The sequence below is a fragment of the Amblyomma mixtum genome, chromosome 2 (assembly GCF_055824585.1).
Source record: "Amblyomma mixtum isolate Tamu chromosome 2, ASM5582458v1, whole genome shotgun sequence".
NCBI classification, from domain to species: domain Eukaryota; kingdom Metazoa; phylum Arthropoda; class Arachnida; order Ixodida; family Ixodidae; genus Amblyomma; species Amblyomma mixtum.
This window is the reverse complement of record NC_143013.1, coordinates 236,123,194-236,143,218: the sequence shown is the minus strand read 5'-3', so window position 1 is coordinate 236,143,218 and position 20,025 is coordinate 236,123,194. Positions and strand designations below refer to the sequence as shown.

Sequence of the window (20,025 nt, the reverse complement as noted above, 5' to 3'; positions counted from 1 at the left end):
TATAAATCTTTCATTATACGAATAACAAGCGAACTGCCGCATGCACTAAGTTCTTCTGCGCCCTTTGTTGTTTTCTCCTCATGTAAACAGCGAACGTTCACCAACTTGTCATTAAATCTTTTTAATGGGGCTAGCGAAGATTTTGCCAGAATCGATGACCCTTCTGAAAACCACGTGTCTAAGAAAAAGGATTGCGCGACTAAAAAGACACCCAAGTTAATAGAAGCTAGAAAAGCTAGAATGTTGCCAGCGACGTAGGTGAGACCGATGCGTTGTTCACATTTCCCACCACATAGCATTTCGGTAGACCATTAGTTTTCGCAACAGTTGTTAACTCTCGCGTGCTTTTCTTCCTTCACAAATATTTGCTCACGAAGGTGTTTCACATTGTGTCATACCGCTGTGGCAAACTGTTGTCCTACTAGAAGCAACGGAACGGCTATTCTGGCTGGTAGCTGCAGTAATGAATAGAAGGAAAAAGAAAAACCGCGTGAACTGAAGAAATGATCGCTTTTTTATATCCGCGGGGAAAGCCCCCTGGGGGCAGCAATCGCTGCTTTCGTCATGCTATCACTCTTTCTTTCTTCCTGGTTGCGCATCACGCCCAGAAAAATTTACGCCGCATTCACGAAATAGCTGCGCCCTTAAGACAAAGTGAGTCATTAAACCTACGCCGCCGAGAGGCCTAGATAGAAAGACTCAGTGTTGCAAAGGTCGAATTCACACGTTTATTCCTCTAATCTTCGTGCGCGACCCGAGTGATCTTTTGCTGATGAGGATTTTTCCAGGAACCTCGACTCAGAGCGCGAAGGAGGCCATAAAAAGCATCTGAGGAAGACTGCGTGGTACATGCGCGCCAAGAAGACACCGAGAGGCAGCCTATCCTGCACAAAGAAAATAAATAAAAAATAAGAAAAAATGCTAAGAAATAACGGGTGCGTTGCGCCGCCCTCAGGGGTTTTGTATTGTCGGTCTCCCTGTGGCGGGGAATAAAAAAAGACGGATAACGAAACAGAACAAGGCAGGAAAAGGAAAGAAAGGAGGAAAAAAGGAAGGAGGAAAGAAATGAAACGAGAAAGAAAGGAATACAAGAGGAACACATTAGGCAGGGTCGGTCAACGAGTGCGCGGAGTAATTACCCGTACTCCATGGTAGACTTGCGGCATCAGGATGCAACCTCTGAGTGTGTATCCAGTTTCATCCAATGTCCAAAACAAGATAAGCGGCTCCAGGCGGCGATAGGTCACTGCATTCTTCGGGAAGCAATCAAAAATGGCTGAGGCCTGTTTTCTTTCACAGCAGTATTCTTCACGGCCGACGAAAGGTCTTAGCTGACAGCTCGCTTTTTTCGGCCACGTGAGCGTGCGAATGTGGGTTCAAGGGCGCGTTGTCTTCTGCTGAAGGCTTTGCTACGAAGCGGCAAATACATGCGAGCGTTGGGAGGCTGCCGGCTGTACGTCTTCCACGAGACTCAAGTAAGTTGACTTATCCTTGCTAGGTCTTGCAATCTGTGTTTAAGACGAACAGAAATGACATGGTTATTGCTATCGTTTTCTCTTGCAATAATTGAAAAATCAGTCAGTGAACCTACCCACAACGCCTCTACGCTATCGGAGCCGTGCTAAAATATGGGATGCGGTCGCTTTGCTTTAGACAGCAAAGTGGCATCCTCATGGAGTGCCATGTTTAACACTTCCATGCCACACATGAGAACTTGTTATTCGCACCCCTTCGTTTTCAAAAATACCAATTTATAACACATATGTATGAACGACATTAAATGAAATGAACGAAGGAAGAAACTATATTTTGACTTTGGATGTATTCCGTTCGTATCTGTCAATTTGCGCTTTGTGGTTGTTACACTTACTCGACTAATAGTAGTAGTTTGCCTATAAGCAGTTATCATTCTTAGAACCCCAGGTGGTCGAAATTTCCGCAGCCCTTCACTACGGCGTCTCTCGTAGCCTTAGTCGCTTTGGGACGTTAAACCCCACAAACCAAACCAAACCAAACCATTCTTACAGTCAGAATCTAAAACTTTTTATATTTTGAAGCTTCACTTGAGTACAGAACAGACGACATGCTTAATAAAAGAATAGATGCAGTTTGTCGAGAAGAATGGCGACTAAAAGGAGTACAATAGAATGGGCGTGACGCGCTCCTCCAATAGACTAAATGCGGCCGCTATGAAACCACAATTCTAAAATTGTGCAATACGAGCGTTGCCTTGAGATGTCGTCTAAGAAACAAATTTCGAACGCCTAAAGGCGCACACAGGCACACAGGATGAGCTCGTAACGTCAACCTCATATCCTCCATGTGTTTATCTGCGCGCATTTTATTGCTAACTGAAGCGATGAAGCAACTGGACTCGCAACAAATACTCCTAAGCAACAACTTTTTAGGAAAGTCACTGTGAAAACAGCGGCGGCGCGCCAGTGAGCAGAGCGGGCCCACTCGATTGCCGCTTTTGCGGTGGCGCTGCAGTCGCTTTGAGAAAGAACGTTGACTCACAGTGGCGGAAAAGAACTAGAAAACTAACCAGTAAGTATTCCGGTCATGAGGACGGAGAAAGAAAGAGCATTAAACGACAGGTTAAAAACGCGGAAGTTAAAAATTGGATGAATTCAATGGAAAAGAAACATAGTGTAGAACTATATCGATTCTGGAAAAGGCAGATCAGGAAAGAATTTTTCTATGATAACTCAAGAGGCAGTGCCCTACTTTTTGAAGCTAGATCAGGGTGTCTTAGAACGCGCAGCTACAAAAAGAAATTTAACGAAGAAGATGACACATGTGCAGTGTGTGGTAGATCTGTGGAAACAATTGAACACCTCATAATCAAATGTGATGGTATCCATCCGGATGTCGATGCAGGCACAGTCACTCTTTCTGAGGCCCTAGGGTTTAAAGATAACAATGGTCATGTAAATAAATCTGCAGTGGAAGTCAGCAAAAAGCGATTGGAGGATTGGTGGTTGAAAAGCAGAGATGTGGCATAAGGTTAGAATAGTAGGAAACCGTAGGCAAAGTTGATGGAGAATCTTAATGAGAATTGCCAACACAGTAAACAAAAAAAATAATAAATAAAGAAAAGCTGAGCATGGTGGCAATTGCCACCACCCCGTTTCAAAGGGGGCGCTCCTATCCATCCATCCATCCATCGGGGCGTAACGAATGACGGCTCCTGTGCGTACAAAAACGTATTTAAGAAAGAAAAGCGTAGTTTTCGCCTTCATATTCTTTTTATCACTGAAACACGACAGTTTACTAGCATTTATAGCCACAATCTCACTCTAGCATGTTAAAGAACCCAGGTGGTCGAAATTATCCGTAACTCTCCACTACGACGCACCTCATAGCCTGTGTCGCCAGGGAAGGAAGGGAAAACTTTATTTACACTAATGGTTTTTCCTGCGGTTTGGGGGAATCTTCAGAGACGTCTTGGTTCTACCCCCAGGAGCCTTCTCTGTCGAAGTCGTCCGCCTGTAATCAGTGGTCGGTTGCCCTCAGCCCAGGGCTCCGCTGGCCACTGCCGCCCGTTGAGCTCGCTGTACCAGACCTTGTTGGTCTTCGCAGCGGTCGTTGGACAGCAGAGTCTCCCACTGCTCCGCACTCGGGTTTTGTATTTTGGGGACCACGCGTATGTTTTGGCAGGCCGATGTGATGTGGTATAGAGTAGGTTTTTCGTCGCACCAGGGACATTTGTCCGTGTATATCGTAGGGTGCATTTTGTTTAGTATATGTAGGTTTGGGAAAGAGCCTGTTTGTAATTGTCTCCAAGTGACAGCTTCCTCTCGGCTGAGAGATTTGTGCGGTGGGGGATATCGCATTCTTCTGCCTCTATTGTATTGTAGTATGGCCGAGTATTCCCTGGGTGCTGGCGCGAGTTCCGCGGTCTCGTCGGATGCTCGGAAAGTAATGTATCCTCGAGCTATCCTGTCGGCCTCTTGGTTCCCTGCCACCCCCGTGTGCCCCGGTACCCACACAATTTTGTGTGGGATCTTGTCGTTTTGTTCTTTCTGGCTTTTAATTCTGTCGCTCGCTGCGAGGAGTATACGGAGCGCGTGACGACCTATCCTGCCATTCATGTAATTTCGGCAGGCTGTTTGAGAGTCCGTGAGTATTGTTAGTTACCGCCCGGTTCTATAGCCCTCCGCCACCGCTAGAGCAACGGCTACTTCTTCGGACTCTGCAGCTGTGCAGCCTCGGAGAGACGCGCTGGTCATTTCGCGTAAAGACGAATCGACCACCGCCGCTACTGCGATTTTGGTATCTCCTCCTCTCCAAGACGCGTCTGTTACACGGTCGTGGCTTGAGGAGCGTATGGGAAAACCCGTGATGCCAAGATAAAACCAAACCAATTTTATGAACCCAAACAACAAAGGGCCAAGGGGAACGTCGTGTTTCTGCGACTTTGCAGTGTGAAACTACTTAAAAAAGGGCTTTAAGTTTTGGCCAAGATCTGTATCGAAAATCTCAGCCCCGAGCATCCTGCGCTAGCGTACGCAAACTTTACAACACGTTAAAGAACCCCAGGTGGTCGAAATTCCCGGAGCCCTCCACTACGGCGTCTCTCATAGCCTTAGTCGGTTTGGGACGTTAAACCCCATAAACCAAACCAAACCAAACACTACAGCACGTCGTCGAAATCCAACGCGCGGCTCGAAGAAGCCGTGCGCACAGCGCAGAGAATGCGAAGAGCCGGTACAGTGCACTAGAATAGGGAGTATACTGTAGCGCCGGCGAGCGTCGACAATTTCAAACTCGCCATGAGCAGCCAATGGGCGTTATGGCAGCGAAAAGAAAACCATGAAAACTAACGCAGTACTGTCGCCGCCTGAGAGGTGGCGCTCGCGTCTCTTTGCGATCAAAGCGGCGACGGGATGGGCCCGCGTCCCCGGCGCCAGCTTCGACACTGACTGTATTCAAAAACATTTCAAGCTACTTGTGACGGCAGCTGCGCATGGCAATGTGAGGGATACGGGCCTCTGTGTTAACACCGAAGATTTCAGAGAGAAGGTGGACGAAGCTGTAAGTGTTCACGTTTCCAATACAAGGATTTCACCCAATGTTTTGCTATGTTGCCGCTGCTGTGGGGAATGGGAGTAAATATCGTGAGTAAATATTGCTGCGTAACAACTGCGTTTTAGATTACAGGCGTGGTGCCGCAGGAAATCATGACTTAAAACCAAGAACTGCAAATTGCTGCTTGTTGATTGACCAAACCCCCTTTGATGTATTAATGCCGCTTCACACGTTGAGTCGAAATTTTTGCAATTGTACTCAAAACTATTAAATTCCCAGTAAAAGGCGTCAGGTGCAGCAATGTGGACGTAATGAAGAATAGTGAAATGCGAATAATATTTCGATGTCCCTTGTAACCTAGTTTTAGTAGAGCAGAAGTTTTAACCTTTTGACAATGTAAGCACAGAATTGTGCACAAAACAAACTCGCAGCTTTTCCTGGGAGTAGGCTGCATTTAACATCGAACTTCTTAATTTCAGGTGCATTTCTTACTCTTGTTCTTACAATTAGGCTGTTTTTAAAAGCGTATAGCGATCCGGTAAATAATATTTCGCGAAAATGTGAGCGGGGTAGCACGTCGCCCGCTATTTTTGTGCACACATATTTCGGCACTAGAAGTGACTTCATTTTTTAGCAATTTCAAGGGTTATCTGCACCTTCGTAACATAAATTATTGCCACAATCCTTCGGGTGTTTACTTAATAAGTTAACTTATACTTGTACAACTATTTGCAGATGTCTTAGAATGTGAGCCGCTAGTATTTTGAGCTCAAAAACTAACAACATTTTTTGTAAGGCCTGAATTTACTATTAAGGAAGAAAATTTTTCATTTCGATGGAAACAGAAAACGGCGTGTCAAAGGGACAATATTCCTGTACAGAGTGTTTATATTGGCCTCAAGGCAGAACATTCGTAAAGAAAATTGAAATTTTATGAAATGTTTTAACTGCATTTATTTATGCATTCACAGTGCCGAAATTTACTATACCTAGGACTTATAGGGCTGATATGTAAGCTTGCTATTTTTAAACGATGCCCACTAAATGCGCTAGAAAACTTAGAGGCAGAGACTCCTTTTGAATTCCCGAAATGTTGATATACTCTGCACTTTTCGCAAGGCTGCCGCCTCTGAATTTAAACCTGAGGTGATGTGTTGAGAATTGCAGGCGCCTTCGCTTCCGCACGTAGATGCGCACTCAGCTTTGGGCCATTAAAGGCAAGGCAGGTAATAATACAATTCTCTTATTAAGGCAAAAGCCTTTAATGCCTCATCGTTGTCAGAAAGTTGTCAGCAGAGGTGTCACGCTTTTCGGTTGATCGAAATGGATATGGCGTCAGAGTGCGCGGATTCGAAGTAATAAGGTCACCCACGGATGCCTGACGCCCCCTTTTGGAGCACACAACTAATAAAATAGTTGTCGTCCGCTCCGACAGGTGGCGTGAGGCGTCCGTAGGTGACCACATTACATACCTCATTACTTCGAACAGCGCCATGGATGCAACCGAAGTCATCGAAGCAGAGAGATGGTTGGTTGGTTGAAAACATCTTTATTTATTCAGTATTTTCAGAACATGTGGGTGGGCCGCCTAGTCCGGTAGTCCATTGGCTGCTGCTGCTGCGGTGGCCCTCCCCACCAGCCAGTGCTGACGGTCAGGATCATCGCTGAGCAGAATAGCCTCCCACTGCTCCTCCGAGGGGTTGGGAATGGGGTCAAGTAAGGGATTAAATTGGCATGCCCACACCATATGGTAGAGGTTAGCTACATCTCCACAGTGTGGGCACTGCGGAGAGTATAGTGTAGGGTACCACAGGTGTAATTTAGCTGGTGTTGGGTATGTGTTGGTTTGTAGTCTCCTAAGGGTGTTCGAAGCAGAGAGAGAGTCGTGCTAAAGAAGCAGTCAAAGTCGGCAATCAGAGTGTGTAGTTGTAATTTTTACTCAAAGTGTGTAGTCAAACAAAGCACTAGTACAGCACGAACAGTCTTGCAGTCAATGCCAAACAGTGCGCCAGGAAGGGCTTTCGCCTTGCAGCACTTTAGAGAGCCAAAATGCCCACTGAATTTTTTCTTTTGCTTTTCGTAGTAATCGGACGTCTCCGTCAGCGTTGGAGAGGACTTGCCATGGCACGCTGCAGCCTTTTTCTCTACTTTGTCGCCAGCACCACAACTGCCGCAGTGCTGTCGGCTGTAGTAGCAAGGCCGTCCTTCCAAGAAGCAGTGGAACGCATTCGGGAGTTAACTCGATTAATTGGTGACATAAAAGGTGAGTCTATTTTCTGCTAACATTATCAGACGCACTCTTATCTGCAACCAACAGTGACATGAAATTTTAGGAAACAGTTTTGCGGACTAACAAGAAGGACACAGGATGCCTCACTAAGGCTGCTAATTTCTCTAACTTGGAGGTGATAAAAACGCTGGTCCCAGAGGCTGGGTAAGAAGTGCACTTACAGTAGGAGGAGCCGAAAGCTCTGCTTAACCTGAAAACGTTCTCTATCAGTTCAGTGCCCCGCCTTAGTTGAAGCACGTAAAAAGAGCAGATATGCTCGCAGGTGCTTCAGCTGCCCAGCTGAACAGTGGGCCCATAGGCGAAAAAGTAGTGGGCAGAACAAAGGAAACGAGGTAGGCGCGATGAATTATATATAAAAAAAAGATGATGTAATAAATTGATACAGGGAACACATATGTAAGGGCGACAATTAGCTCCAGGATTTTGCAGCTTGTGTTGACAAATGCTGTTAAATGCAGCGAAATTCACCCGTGAGCTCAAAAGCTCTGAATTCGTTTCGGTTGGCCACACTAAGCCGGAAGACATAACTCTTTACCAAGAAATGTACCGTCGGCCCGGTTCATTCTAATCAATGATGTTTGGTGCTCATGGCACAGTGAAGTGCGGCGTCGCCTTTCGTTCGAAAAAAGAAGCCTCCATATCGTCTAATTTATTTTTCTTCCTCAAAAACTTAATGCCATAGATCAAGTAGCTACCGCGCTCAACACGGCGTGTCACTCATAATGTGTGAATAGAGCTCGCTTTATGACGAAGTACGTAAAGGACTGCGCCGTATATTTGCACGTTTAGTAATCAATGGAAAGAGTATAGATTTCCCGCTATGTTTTAGTCGTTTCAGTGCTTATGATTGATATGCCATTAATTAAATTACAGTAAGGCGGCTATATAGTTTAATAACTTTTATCGGTAATTTGTAATCTAAAGCGTTACATTTCTGGTTGTGTAATTTAACTATGCAACCAATTACTTCGGAACAGTAATTTCTAGCACTGTTAATTGATTCCTTTCGAACTTTCCTTTAATAAAATGGACAGCTGTTCTTTGTGTAGGCAAAACTTTCGCATCCCATATATTCCGGGTAGAGTGCCTCGAAAGCAGGAAGGACGCGCGGGAAACCTAGGCTAGAGTCGTTTGCCCGGTTGTTGCCCAAGTGCATGTGGTGCGTTCATTCGCAAGCGGCAAAAATATGACGCCGGAGTGGCAAGCGGCGCCTTTTGAATTTCACGGCGGGTCAGGAGCCCACTCACAGACGCTCCCAAGGTTACGTCAGCCAAGAACAGAGCGGTGTCCGTTTACGCTCCTAGCATGGATTGCAGGAACAAAGGCAGAACGCACATAACCCGAACAGCTCTGAGCGCTAGCTGCCGGCATCTGTTCCTAGTCCCGCCGAACCAATGTATAACCAGCTTTAGGGGGTTCAAGCGGTGCGGACAGCTCTGAGCAGCGAAGCGTTGGGTTCACCTCTCGTTTTTGCCATGAGCACAGAGTATAAGCAGCAAATGTTTGCTTACACGGTTGTTTGCTTTTATTTGCTGGCGCTTTCTTATCTCTCTGATAGCTCGAGCTATGGAGGGAAAAAAAGGGCCGAGGGGGGAATTGGCTGAGCCGAGGCGGAGTTGACAAGAAAGCCAATGACGCTTCATGATTTGTTTGGATAAAGCATTTGTTGTTTATTTCCCTTAATTACTTTTCAGAGAGACCTAGCGAAGCTCCGGGATGATTTGAACGCCGTGATGCCTAGTACAGCGAACTAAACATTTTTGATTCAGCTCTTACTTAGTATTAAAATGTTTTCATCATCCAAAGGTTGCATGGAGAAATAGGGAATAGAATTGATTAAACAGAAAAGGGGGTATGAGCGTCGGAAGTAACTGGTCGAGCTGCTGCACAACTGCTCTGTTTAGAATCGCAGTGTACACGAATCCGTAAGTGCAAGCTGATTGCTGAGAAGATCTGAAGTAATGCTGTGACACCCTGCGCGCCTTGTTCACCAGGGCTTGGAAAGTGTCGGACAGCTTGAAAGAAACTCGGGCTTGAGAGTTAAAAGCCTTTCGGCGAGATGTGAGCAGCCAGTTGGCATACTGCTGAAACGGTGGTCCCATTTTCAGATAGCAGCCTGCCCCGGAGCTGTAATGATCTGCTGAATGCTGGTCAACAAAACAGTGGGGTCTACACTGTGTTCCACAAGGCGGCAGGCCCATCGGGACAGAGCGTGTATTGCGACATGGAGACGGACGGCGGCGGCTGGACGGTGAGAGCATTTTTCTAAACAAGTATCTGTTGCGCGTATTTCACCGAAGACGCAGGCGCCGCCAGTGTTGTGCTTAGAAGATAAAGCGGCTCAGTTTTGGCCAATATTTGGCAAAAAAATGATGAGACTTCTTCGCTCCTGGCACCTGGATTTTGCTAAGTCGTCTTCTCTGACGGTGCAGGCTAGTAACATTGAATACCGCAGGCGGTTTCTACGCGAAATCGGTGTTAAGTTCTTCCACGGCGGCCTTTTTTTGTTCTTTCCATGATGTATTTTTGTTCTTTTGTCTCTTTATTCTATGGGTTTAGTTACGACAATCTGAGCACAAACGTTATGTGTCTTCTTTTTTTACAGGTGATTCAAAAGAGGGGGCAGTTTGGGAACAGCGCGTACTACTTCTACCAAAACTGGACAGAATACGCTAATGGATTCGGTAATCCTGCTGGGGAGTACTGGATTGGTAAGACAGAGACGAAGTCATTAATAACAAAATTGAGTTGTGGTATAAAGCCATTAATCACTAGTAAATTACGTTAGGTATACTGCAAAAGGCGTTAAATGTGGGCAGGTTTTTTTATGACCCACGATAACAGAAAGTGGTCATGTGTGCAATAGAAAAGCTATGTAGCACAAAAAAGAGCTGTTCGGAAATAAAGGACAATGCACGATGTAAAGCATAATGCGCTGGCATCTGCAACAGTGTTGAAGGGGTGCTCAAAATAAAAAAAAGAACGTTTTTGACAACTTAAAAGGCCTGAAAAGATCAATTGGGAAATCGAAGTACATAGTAAAGTTGTATTAGCGCATAAAGCAAGGCAAAGAAGACCTATAGAATATAGACCGGAGAAAAGATTTCTTTGTTGACAAAAAGTTTTATAATTGTAAGCTTTGAATACACGACACAAATCATTGAACATTATGAGAGTTATCTGTTCATAACTTGGCTATTTTTAACCGGAGCCAGATAACCAAGAAGAGAGTTCTGCTCGTTAATACCTCATTATTGAATGGTTTAGCGCAGCTAGTGAAATAGTCGTGTCTCTCACGCGTAAAATTGCCGTTTCCAGCCCAATGATAAAGTTTTGAAGAAGAGACAGGGCGCCCAAATATTTGCGCTTTCGAGAAGCTTGCAGACAAAACAACCTGTCCAATGCACGTAACTTGTCGAAATAGCCAAGCTCTTTTGGGTCACAACGCCGAGGGTAACCGGGCTTTAGAAATTCTAAAAACAGATATGAATATTAATAGCGGTGGGCTACATGCCTATAAACAATTAAGAACCCTAACAGTGTTAGTTAAAACGTAAACTACGAAATCTTAGTTAACAAGCCTGCTAGTTTGCACATCTTCGCTGTATTCTAATGTACTGCACCTCTAAAATGCTATGCCGAAGAAGCGCTCTTCTAAATCCAAACAACTCTTTTTAGAAATGGTGTAAAGTAATAGGTGATACACCCTGTATATTCCATTTTGACCTTTGCAGGTAACCACGCACTGCACGCACTCACGTCAGCTGGCGAAGACATGACTCTTAGGGTAATGCTTACCAATAGTACGGAAGACAGCGTATCGATTGACTACGATGGCCTGGAGGTAGGAGACGAGGGGAGCCTCTTCAAGATTAACGTTGGAGAATATCTTGGACCGGAAGGTGAGCGCCTTTGAACAAATTATTTTATCATGGTTGCGAGCAAACGCCGTGATAAGAGAGTAATTATATTAAATTTTGATTAATTCACCATTTGCAACAAGTCTGAGCACCGCAGCTTCCCGGAGAATGCAAGGACGGATCTCAAGGCTTCAGCGCCAATAAAAGCAAAGGAAAATAGAAGAAAAAAAGGCTACAATAAACCAGACTCAAGGCGTCGGAAGTCGCCGAAATAAGGATGAAAATTATGTTCACTGCCTACGACAAAATCCATACGTAGAAACCGGAATAATTGATGGGGTTACATCTACCGTATGTCTGCATGGCGTCCTCCATTCGTGAGGGAGCTGGCTGTGCAGGGACTCCAGAAATCCTCGCCATGGAGACAACAGTGAAAGAATACCAAAGTTTATTTTAGAACACGATATCTCGTTTTCACTTTGGATTCAAAACCTGCCTAAGGAAGAAAATAAGTGTTCCTACCGCAGCGGTAGCCTACTGGCTGAGCATCCGTCTCGGATGTGGGAGGAGCGATGTTTGATCCCCAGTGTCCCCGTTACCCACCAGTGATGGTACCTGCTTTTTCTGGCCCGGTGCTTGGCTTATTCAGGGTGAAATGCAATGGGAAATGAGTCTTTGATCCAACCTTGAGCGATCGAGAAAACCTTGTGCCATGGAGCTCTTTGGCGGCAGATGCCCTTGCGCCATAAAAATTCACTACCAACATCATCAAAATGAGCGATTCTTTGTAATATGCCTGCGTCAAACTCCACATACATTATAGTATCCATTCCTATATATCACGGGATTCATACAGAAAGGTACCCCTTAAGCGGCCTGCAGTCGAAGTACGATATGCCTACATGGAAATGAAAAGGGAGTAAGCAGTCCTCATGCGCAATCCCTTTCATAAGGTGCTTTCATAAGAGAATATTGGTGCTGTTAGGCTAATCATTCACAGTAAATGCCTTATCAGTTCGGACGTTATTGGACAAAAAGAACATTCATTGTCTCGGGTAGTAAGAAGCCTACATTGTACACTGACCATCAACAGACGTTGACTGAAGTATTTCTTAATTTTTCGTTCAGGCTGGGACGCCTTGGTGCACAACAACGACCAGAACTTCTCCACATTTGACCGCGATAATGATATCGCGCCTGCAAACTGCGCGGAAACCTACCGAGGTGGCTGGTGGTACAGGAAGTGCCACGCTTCCAACCTGAATGGCCTGAACCTGAATGGAGTACATGACAGCTACGGTGACGGAATTGAGTGGAGCGTGCGGGGCAGCCCAAATCGCCTCTACCATTACTCGTACCCAGAAGTCAGAATGATGATTCGGCCATCGTGTTCTTGCTAGACGTTTGATGCGGATTGCTCGTTTTACTTTTGCCTACCTTGGTAAGTGTGAGCTACGTGAGTAACATACATGTCTAACTACACTTCTTCGTCTACCTTTCCTTAATCACTCTGCTTTAAATTCTGCCCTAATTACAAGTATCTTGGCGCGTGCATTACTGCCAGCTTAACGCGCAAAACGCACGTTGAACTTATAACAGTGCTAACTGCATACTTTATTTCTTTCGCCATTACTTTTTGCTTGCTCCTGTGTTCTTAAGAATACTTCTATTCAGTCTCTTGTGTGCCCAGAACCAGAGTGCGCCTCTTTTGTTCATGATGATCACACCAAATCACTTATGCAAGGCTTCGAATCAATAAACATCCGTCTTCTCGCCTCATTATTTCCAATGATTCTTGTTTACCCAGTGTAACAATTACAAGGAAAATAATTAATGCTCCTGGCCGCTTCTTTTTCCGTCGCATTTCACATTTGCTATTTTCGCAAAGTTTACCTCCCCAATGAAAAACAATCATTGCTTTACTCCTACTTAGTTGTTATCTCGCATTGACCACCGCTTCGAAGTTGGTGTGCCATATGACTGCAAAATACTTTTTTATTATTTTTAATCTTCTATCCAAAAAACTACCAGAGATCGGAACCACCTCCTCGCCTTCGTCCTTTTCATCATCGCCACCGATGCCTTCAAGTCTGCTGTTCCTGATCATCTTCATTAATTTGCCCAGTAGACAGGCATACTTTGTATTTCATCGACTCCTCTCTCTGTAACACCGATCGGCACTCAGAATAAATAAATGTAGTGAAAGAAGTCTCGACAGTCTAGCCTCACATAAGCTGGGAGATTTTAGCAGCATGCAGTGACGAGAAAGGCGCAATCAGGTTCGAGCAACGCGAAATCAGAAAAGTTACACAAGGAATTATGCATAAACACGGGATGTGCTTTTGCCCCAACCAAAGCACGTGCATTAAAAGGCAAAATGGACAGTGATGCTTGCAAAGTAATGTGCGAAAACCGACGTTAGACTTCGTTCATACGACCATCCTTCAGGTATCGTCAGCATCCTACATACCAAAAAAAAAAATAAGGGCCAGATCAGCAAGCGAAACATGTATCTAACATCTAACATGTATTTGTTCTGCTTGGATCTGTAAGATGATCTGCAGTATGAAATAAATAAAAAAATAAAAGAATAAAAATAAATAAAAACTTATAACCTTCTAACCAGCGGCAATTGTTACCTTACCGCTGTCAGACAGCGCTGCATGAACGATGAACAAGTGAAAGGCAATGAAAAAAAAATGTGCTTCAACAAAACTGGAGGAGTGGTGTGCTCATTTAAGGGTATGAAGCGACAGCAGTTCGTTATGCCCACGCAGACACGAGCCCTGTTTCCTCTCCACATTCGCAATCAACATGCGAAAGACCACACGATATTAATATAAGGCCCCGCTTTAACCAAGCCGTACGAACGTGTGTGCGTGACGTAGCGGTAGCGTGTCTGACTCGCAACTCGAGTGCCCGATGGTCAGGGGCATAGAGTTAATATACTGATTGTCTGTGTTTTCTGTTGCACAGCTGGAGTGGCTTACGCCATATATGGAGCCTCTTGTAATCGACAGGTCTTAAATTTTCCGTGACACCGACGGCCACGCCGACACCGGCATTTCTGCGACATGGGGCATTTACGTTTTCATGCTAATGTCCCACACGTTCCACCCTCACCGGGGCGGCGAAATCTGCGAAAGCCGTGACATGCCTCATCTATCGCTCCATAACAATGCAAACCCTCCCATGCCCACTTGGCCAGAGAAAAAGCATTCTTGAGTGGAACCGCTCTCCGGCCTGCTTTGAGTTGAGTGCGTTAAACTTCGGCGTCATGCCAAGCAGTATTGTGGTGCCATCTGTTGATAACTGTTGGAACGAGGTGTCTGAAAACTCTTTTTCTTTTCATATAGTGCAAGCACACTCGGAGAAAACTGTTTTCAATGAAGAGGTGAACGCAATAGTATTCGACTGTGACTTCTTACTGCGGTAATGACTTCAATGTTGGCCCTAAAAAGTTTGTGATTTGTTGAAAATCTTTCTTGAAGACAAACATTGTTGCGTCTAATGAAAAAATTTGCCGATGATTAAGTTACTTGCTAAGGCGAAATTTGAGCGCAGCTCCTCAGCTGTTACAGCTTTTCGATAGACTGAGGGGAAGAATTCGAGCAAGACAGATAACTACAATTGCAGACAATTCAGACAACTTGTTATTATTCACACATATTCCTTCTTCAAGAAACACTCTACTAACAGGTCTTGATTGTCGTGAAGGAAGCTTTGTGGACGGAGAAATAGATGGATATATACTCAACTTACTGCACTAATGCCTGGTTCTCAAAGACGAGGCCTGCGCTAGTATTTCGTGATGTTGTTACAGCTGTTGGAGCCGTCACGAGCTAGAGGAACGGGATGTTTCCCCGCATAAGTGGTAAGAAATCCCCGCATGTGTTTGTCTCATCTTCTTCCGTCCCGTCCGTCAGCGCTGTTTTGCCGTACCATTCAACATGAACCAACCAGCCCGACTCAGCCCTCTCCTTGAAGAAATTCCCACTTGTCTTTATATCTACATTAAAGCCCCACCCACCGGGCCCTGCCAGCCTGAAAGGTGACAGCGTTTCTGGCACAACGTTATCAATGCCAAAGCATGCAGCGCACATCTGTCACTACCGCCACGTAACTTAAAGCACGATGGAGATGTCCACTGTTTCAAGAGGGCAGATATGCGCCTTCCCTCTGGTTCAGGTGTCCGCCGAGATGTGTGAGACAGATACTGCGCATTTCCTTTCTTCAAAAAGTAATTTACAAACCCACGCTCTACTGGTTTCGCAGCTGTGGGAGACAGATACTGCGCATTTCTTTTCCCCCCAAAAATACCGAAGACACTTTCGAAAATCTAAAGTGTGCTTGGCGAAAGCCTTGCGCTCAACCCACTGCCGCTTCCACGAACCGTTTGGCGCGGAATCACTGGGGCACTTCCGAGCCATGCGTCTTACTCACTCGACTGCAACGAGATGTCTGGCGAAGGAGCGGTGGTGTAGCTGCCACCACCGACGCGCTCGTTCTACCGCTACTGTATGACGTCATGGCTGCTATGCACAGCTGCGCCCTCCACTGACGCGCCGGTTGCTAAGGAGGAGATGAGATTGTGCTTTTACTTTCTCTTTTCCGACCTCCCGCTCCATTGCTTTCGCAGCTTAAAAGGTGTCCCCTGCTGATTACAACAGACAACGGCGACGCCGTGAAACGCAGGAACGGGCGCCTAAGAGCTGCGCTCTAAAGCAGGACCGGAAAAACAAAGCGAACATTTATTCGCTCGAGGAGTTTTTTACTGTTCGAGGGGAGCATTGTTAAAGATAATGTCTGTTTTTACAACTTAGAGCAGGGCTGCTCAGACAGAATTTATTTTCGTTTCCATAGATTGAAACGGGTGCTGCAGAAGACCAGTGAATTGTGCAAAATGCAGCAATTCTTGTTACTTTAAATATGCAAGGAGGAGAAAAACTCAGGAGGGAGGGTGACATCACGCGGCCAGTCTTCACAAGTCAAGTTCTCACGAATTCGCTCCGACCCCTCCTTTGTCGCTTTCCGAGTCAGTCCCTAATGTTTTGGCGGTGGTATGTTTCAGTGCGCGCGTCTGCGCGGCCATTGGTCTGGGCGCTTACAGCAAGGAGGTTGATCTAGAATCTGCTGCGCTGTTACGCGCATGCGCGCGCAGCGATGATAGATATAACCTCAAACTATAACGTGGTGTGATTACGAATCGGACCCACTCTCTCCTTTTTAATTTTTATGACTACGGTTCAAGGCTATCGCTGCCTCCTGAGTTTTTTTTCCTAGCAGAACAAATTGCTGCTAGTACATTGCATCAATATTTACTTTTTAGGTTGCACTAACCTTGCTAGTGTCCTCCTGTGGCAATGTCAAGACAACATACGTAACAAAAATATTTCTGCAATATTTTTCGCAGTGTTCATGTTTTACAAATGTACAACATTGCTACAATATTTGCCACATTGTTCTGTAAGATGAATGTCACATTTTCTAAAAATTTAGCAACCCTGCACAAGCGTGCAGCCCCGCCAGTTGGTAACCTTCTCAACGCTTTTCAGAGACCGACAGCGAGAGAGAGCTACACCTGAACTCCGGTAAAGAGTTCAAGCTACTTATATGCTCACCTCCGAATGTATAGCATGGAGTCGAGTTTATATAGGCGTCCCTGAAGGGTATAGCATGGGTGATATGGGTGAACAAGTTATAAGCAAAGCTTTGTGTGGAAATATTAGGGCTGTGCGTGCAGTGTATGGCAGAAGAAATGTAAGACGTTTAGTTGCAAAGTACTGCTAGTTTAAAAACGTGTTTGCTGCAATAACACTCGCAGTAGTTCTGGACCCCTGTGCTTGAAATATGTTTGCAATGTTGTTTTATTGTTATGATTGAAATATTACAGTATCGTTCACAACGCACTATTAAAACAATGTTTATTTGGAACTTTAAACATCAGAAGCATTTAGAATTCAAATGAAGAATGTGGTCTACGTATGTATGGCTTGATATTGCTTCGCGATGTTCCAACCATGGCAGATGGTATGTTATCTTAACCAACTTCTGAGCGTGTGGATGCAGCATTAGCAGATAGTGTGTTATCTTGACCAATTGATAGGCACGTTGTTGGAACGCTGGAGTGTGATGCACAACATTATAACGCATTGACGGCGTTGCCGTAACGTTCTGGCGATATTTTCTGTTAAAAGGGTTTTCCTCCGTGTAGTTTGGTTTGGTTTATGGGGTTTAACGTCCCAAAGCGACTGAGGCTATGAGAGACGCCGTAGTGAAGGGCTCCGGAAATTTCGACCACCTGGGGTTCTTTAACGTGCACTGATATCGCACAGTACACGGGCCTCTAGAATTTCTCCTCCAAAGAAATTCTAGCCGCCGCGGCCGGGATCGAACCCGCGTCTTTTGGGTCAGCAGCCGAGCACCATAACCGCTGAGCCACCGCGGCGGCTCCTCCGTGTAGTATATATGTTAGGCAAAAAAAGTGAACGTTGCCAACAATCGTGGGAAAACATTTCTTTCTCAACGGCCTCATACGCTGTATGAAAGGTGTAAAAGCGCCGTAATGTCTTTCCATACAGATGTTCATCTTCAGTATGGCACCTTCATGAGACTGCCTTAAGAAACAATAGGTGCTTGACGCAGAAAAGAAGCAAAAATAATAGAAAAATCACGGTTTCAGCCAAGATAAGCAAAACAACTTTGCACGGACGGTCAGTAACAAGTGAAACATGAGGGGAATGAGTGGTTGATTAAGTGTGGCGTTTCGCATGGGTCTATATGCACCCAGTTCAGCCAGAAAAAAAAAATCGCACGTTTGGAAAAACATCAAGTGCTGCTAGTCCATCACATACTGAAAGAAAAAAGGGGCATCCTCAGACATGCTATGCTTAGCGGTAAGTATCTTAAAAACGGAATGTATCTTTTTGCTTAGTAATGAACTTGAGTAGGCCGGAAAATTACGTCAATTTTAAACACAAAAGCGACGTCCCCCCCCCTCTCCCTCCCCCACAATTCTAGTTATTGAGCCTGGTCGCGGGAATTCTTAAATGGCAAGATCTGGTTCTTTGTTTTTCTATGAACTGCTACTGCGAAGAGAAGTATCGAAAAAAATACGGGTGCATTATGGTGAGAGGTGTTGAAATACGTTCGTGAGCGTCGTAAGGATCACATACTATCTAATTGGGCTGCGTGAAGCTGTAGAGTGCAGGAATTCCTAAACCGCAAGTGCAGCTGATGCTCTTGTTGACGCTCGCACTTTTCATAAACAGTCAGATGACGAATACATTGAAATGTGATAAGCCGAGCATCATGGCAAGCAGCATTATGGCGCTAGGGTTGAACAATATTCAGCCGATTGGTCGGGATACGCTTTTAATTTTTGTGTTTTTTCTGTGGTTCTTCAAGTAATTCGGCGTTAGACGCACGAAAATGACGGAACGCTACGATCTTTCATCTGATGTCATTTGCTGATTTATCATCGATGACTCATCTTTCCATGCTGAAAGCACATGGTAGTGCTGCCTAAGATTAATCTTTCGGTATTGCATACCTTCTGATATCCGTCTATACTCCCCAGTGCTGCCACTTCAAAACAGGAAATAGTTTTATCTAGAGTACACGCTCCTCTAAAGAGACGTACAACACCCAAAATTTTCACCCTGCACGACAGTTCTGCTGTTACTTAAAAAATAAGCCATGAATGCCTCCTCCGTCTGTCTATCTTGACCTTACCAGTGAGGCCCGCTTTGGGATAGAGATGTAAGTGCGTGAAAAAAACCTTCAACAAATGGAGAAAAAACCACTAGTTCCATTTTTTTCTCGTATAGCAGAATAAAAATAACGCCAAAATATTCTAACGGAGGTTTATGCACTGCGCCACTTCACTATTGGAAGTAGAATGCGGTAAAATGAGCTGTTTGGGTGTTGGCTAGGCCTCTGGAGCCGTGGACACATATGGTGACAAGATCTTTCCAGCAAATAACCGCTCACGTCAGTCGCATATCGGCTACTCTGAATACCCCCATCGTCAGCTTCGTGTGACACAAACTGGCCGCAGTTCGGTAATGTGCCCGCGTGCAAAAACGTACGTACGTGTACTCGAAGCTTAGCCTGGGAAAAGGTGCGCAAGGAAGCGTTTTCCTACCCAGCAGTGACGAGTCAGACTTGTGAATTAGTGGCGAGATTTTGCGCCAGCATTTTTAAAGCAAATTATGACTACTCCTCTCTTTACTGATTTATAGTGGGTGGAGCGAATAGCTGAGAGTGAATTTTGGGTGATAGTTTCGTAACTTTAGCAAACATGGTTGTCAGCGAAAAACAGATGTCAAGAAGCGGATTTATTCGTCGCTTGGCAGTTCTTTAGCTAGTATTAGTAATGAAGAAATTCATCCTGGGGCTTCTTGGGCATTCACTGCACAATGTAGCATAGCTGCGTTCCATTCCTAATTAGTGCCGTATAACTCGAACAAATCGAGATCAACTAAGTCGAGAGATAACAGACGCACAAAAAGGTATCACATTGGAGTAACCGCGTCATCCTACCGTGAATTTCAATATCAGGAAAAGATCATGCTTTCCTTACAATCACTTAGCAGTCCTTCTTGCGCATTGTTGCTGCCGTTTTCATTTCAGTGCTTGAGGATGTCCATGAAGAGCTTGCGGGTTTCAATAAATTAATAAGTTGGAAATAGTGCTCATGTTTTTTGTCTCTCTGTTTCCGTGACGACTCCATTTCTTCCGAAAAAGACGCTTGTGCACCAACTAGTGCGACCCGGCGCACCTCTTTACTCTGTAGCCGTGTTGCTCAGTTTGCGCGGAAGCTAATGAGTATGTGTTTATTAG

At 45.1% G+C, this 20,025-nt stretch overlaps 1 protein-coding gene across 2 annotated transcripts; it reads left to right on the top strand.

Moving 5' to 3' along the window:
* The first annotated feature begins 1,287 nt into the window (after positions 1-1,287).
* On the top strand, positions 1,288-13,734 carry LOC149363011 (techylectin-5A-like). Of its 2 annotated transcripts, none has more exons than XM_089569855.1 (6): positions 1,288-1,475; positions 7,115-7,294; positions 9,430-9,572; positions 9,927-10,032; positions 11,056-11,223; positions 12,310-13,734. In XM_089569855.1, the coding sequence occupies exons 2-6, from the start codon at positions 7,153-7,155 to the stop codon at positions 12,579-12,581; spliced, it is 831 nt and encodes a 276-aa protein (XP_089425981.1). In that variant the 5' UTR covers positions 1,288-1,475; positions 7,115-7,152; the 3' UTR covers positions 12,582-13,734. The 2 variants fall into 2 exon arrangements, with proteins under 2 accessions (XP_089425981.1, XP_089425980.1); XM_089569854.1 differs by lacking the exon at positions 1,288-1,475 and adding an exon at positions 4,888-5,037.
* The last annotated feature ends 6,291 nt before the right edge of the window (positions 13,735-20,025 follow it).

Excerpts from the sequence above, each read along its gene's own strand:
- LOC149363011 (XM_089569855.1), top strand. The coding sequence starts at position 7,153 with ATGGCACGCTGCAGCCTTTTTCTCTACTTTGTCGCCAGCACCACAACT. Across the intron at positions 7,295-9,429 it reads ATTAATTGGTGACATAAAAG|ATAGCAGCCTGCCCCGGAGC; the intron begins GTGAGTCTATTT and ends TCCCATTTTCAG. Across the intron at positions 10,033-11,055 it reads TGCTGGGGAGTACTGGATTG|GTAACCACGCACTGCACGCA; the intron begins GTAAGACAGAGA and ends TGACCTTTGCAG.